We start from the raw sequence: 660 nt of genomic DNA on the forward strand, positions 1-660 counted from the left end.
TTATGTAAATTTAAACAATAAGGGTAAGAGATATACTGTATTTCATGTAGTGGTTTCATTCACAGCCATAGTCCCACACCAAGCCCAAAACCAAGCCCTACTCTCTTGCCACGGCAACCTTCCTGTGATAGCAGTGATGACCGAACAAACAGAAACGAGAACTCAGGATATGTATCTAGAGAGGGTAGTATGGAGCGGTCATATGTGGATACTTCGATTGACCACCAGCCCATGGACAAGACAATTCCAGTAAGTTGAAGATATTTTTCTCTCATTCTCTCTTTCTTTGAATAATGTTGGTTTTAATGACTTCAGTTAGTTTGGAATTCCCAGTTAGCTGATTGCTTTTATTGGTTAGAATATATTATATGTTGTTTAATTACTATAATACCTGGAAGTTGATTTATGTTTTCATTATTTTAGATTCATGTATCAATATTATTTTAGTGCTGATAATATTTAGTTTAGTGTAAGCATTTTTATTTAGTTGTAAAGATCTAACATTGTAAAAGTTGCTATTTCAGAATCACTCATTTTAAATTTCAACACTGTCATTGGTATATTTTATATCTGATATTTTTATAAGAGATTGAATAGGGAGCTTAAATACGAGATTGATTTCAGGGAGCTTAGATCTATAAGATATATTACTAAGTCAGG

At 32.6% G+C, this 660-nt stretch overlaps 1 protein-coding gene across 1 annotated transcript in view; it reads left to right on the plus strand.

The window, feature by feature from the left end:
* Nucleotides 1-660, plus strand: part of LOC119585647 (protein Aster-B-like) — a gene marked incomplete in the record, with an annotated part of 119,378 nt that overhangs the window by 53,819 nt on the left and 64,899 nt on the right. The window contains 1 exon segment of the mRNA XM_037934320.1: nt 66-249. Within this exon segment, the coding sequence (XP_037790248.1) occupies nt 66-249 (184 nt within the window).

The sequence above is a fragment of the Penaeus monodon genome, chromosome 20 (genome assembly GCF_015228065.2).
Source record: "Penaeus monodon isolate SGIC_2016 chromosome 20, NSTDA_Pmon_1, whole genome shotgun sequence".
In the NCBI taxonomy this organism is placed as follows: domain Eukaryota; kingdom Metazoa; phylum Arthropoda; class Malacostraca; order Decapoda; family Penaeidae; genus Penaeus; species Penaeus monodon.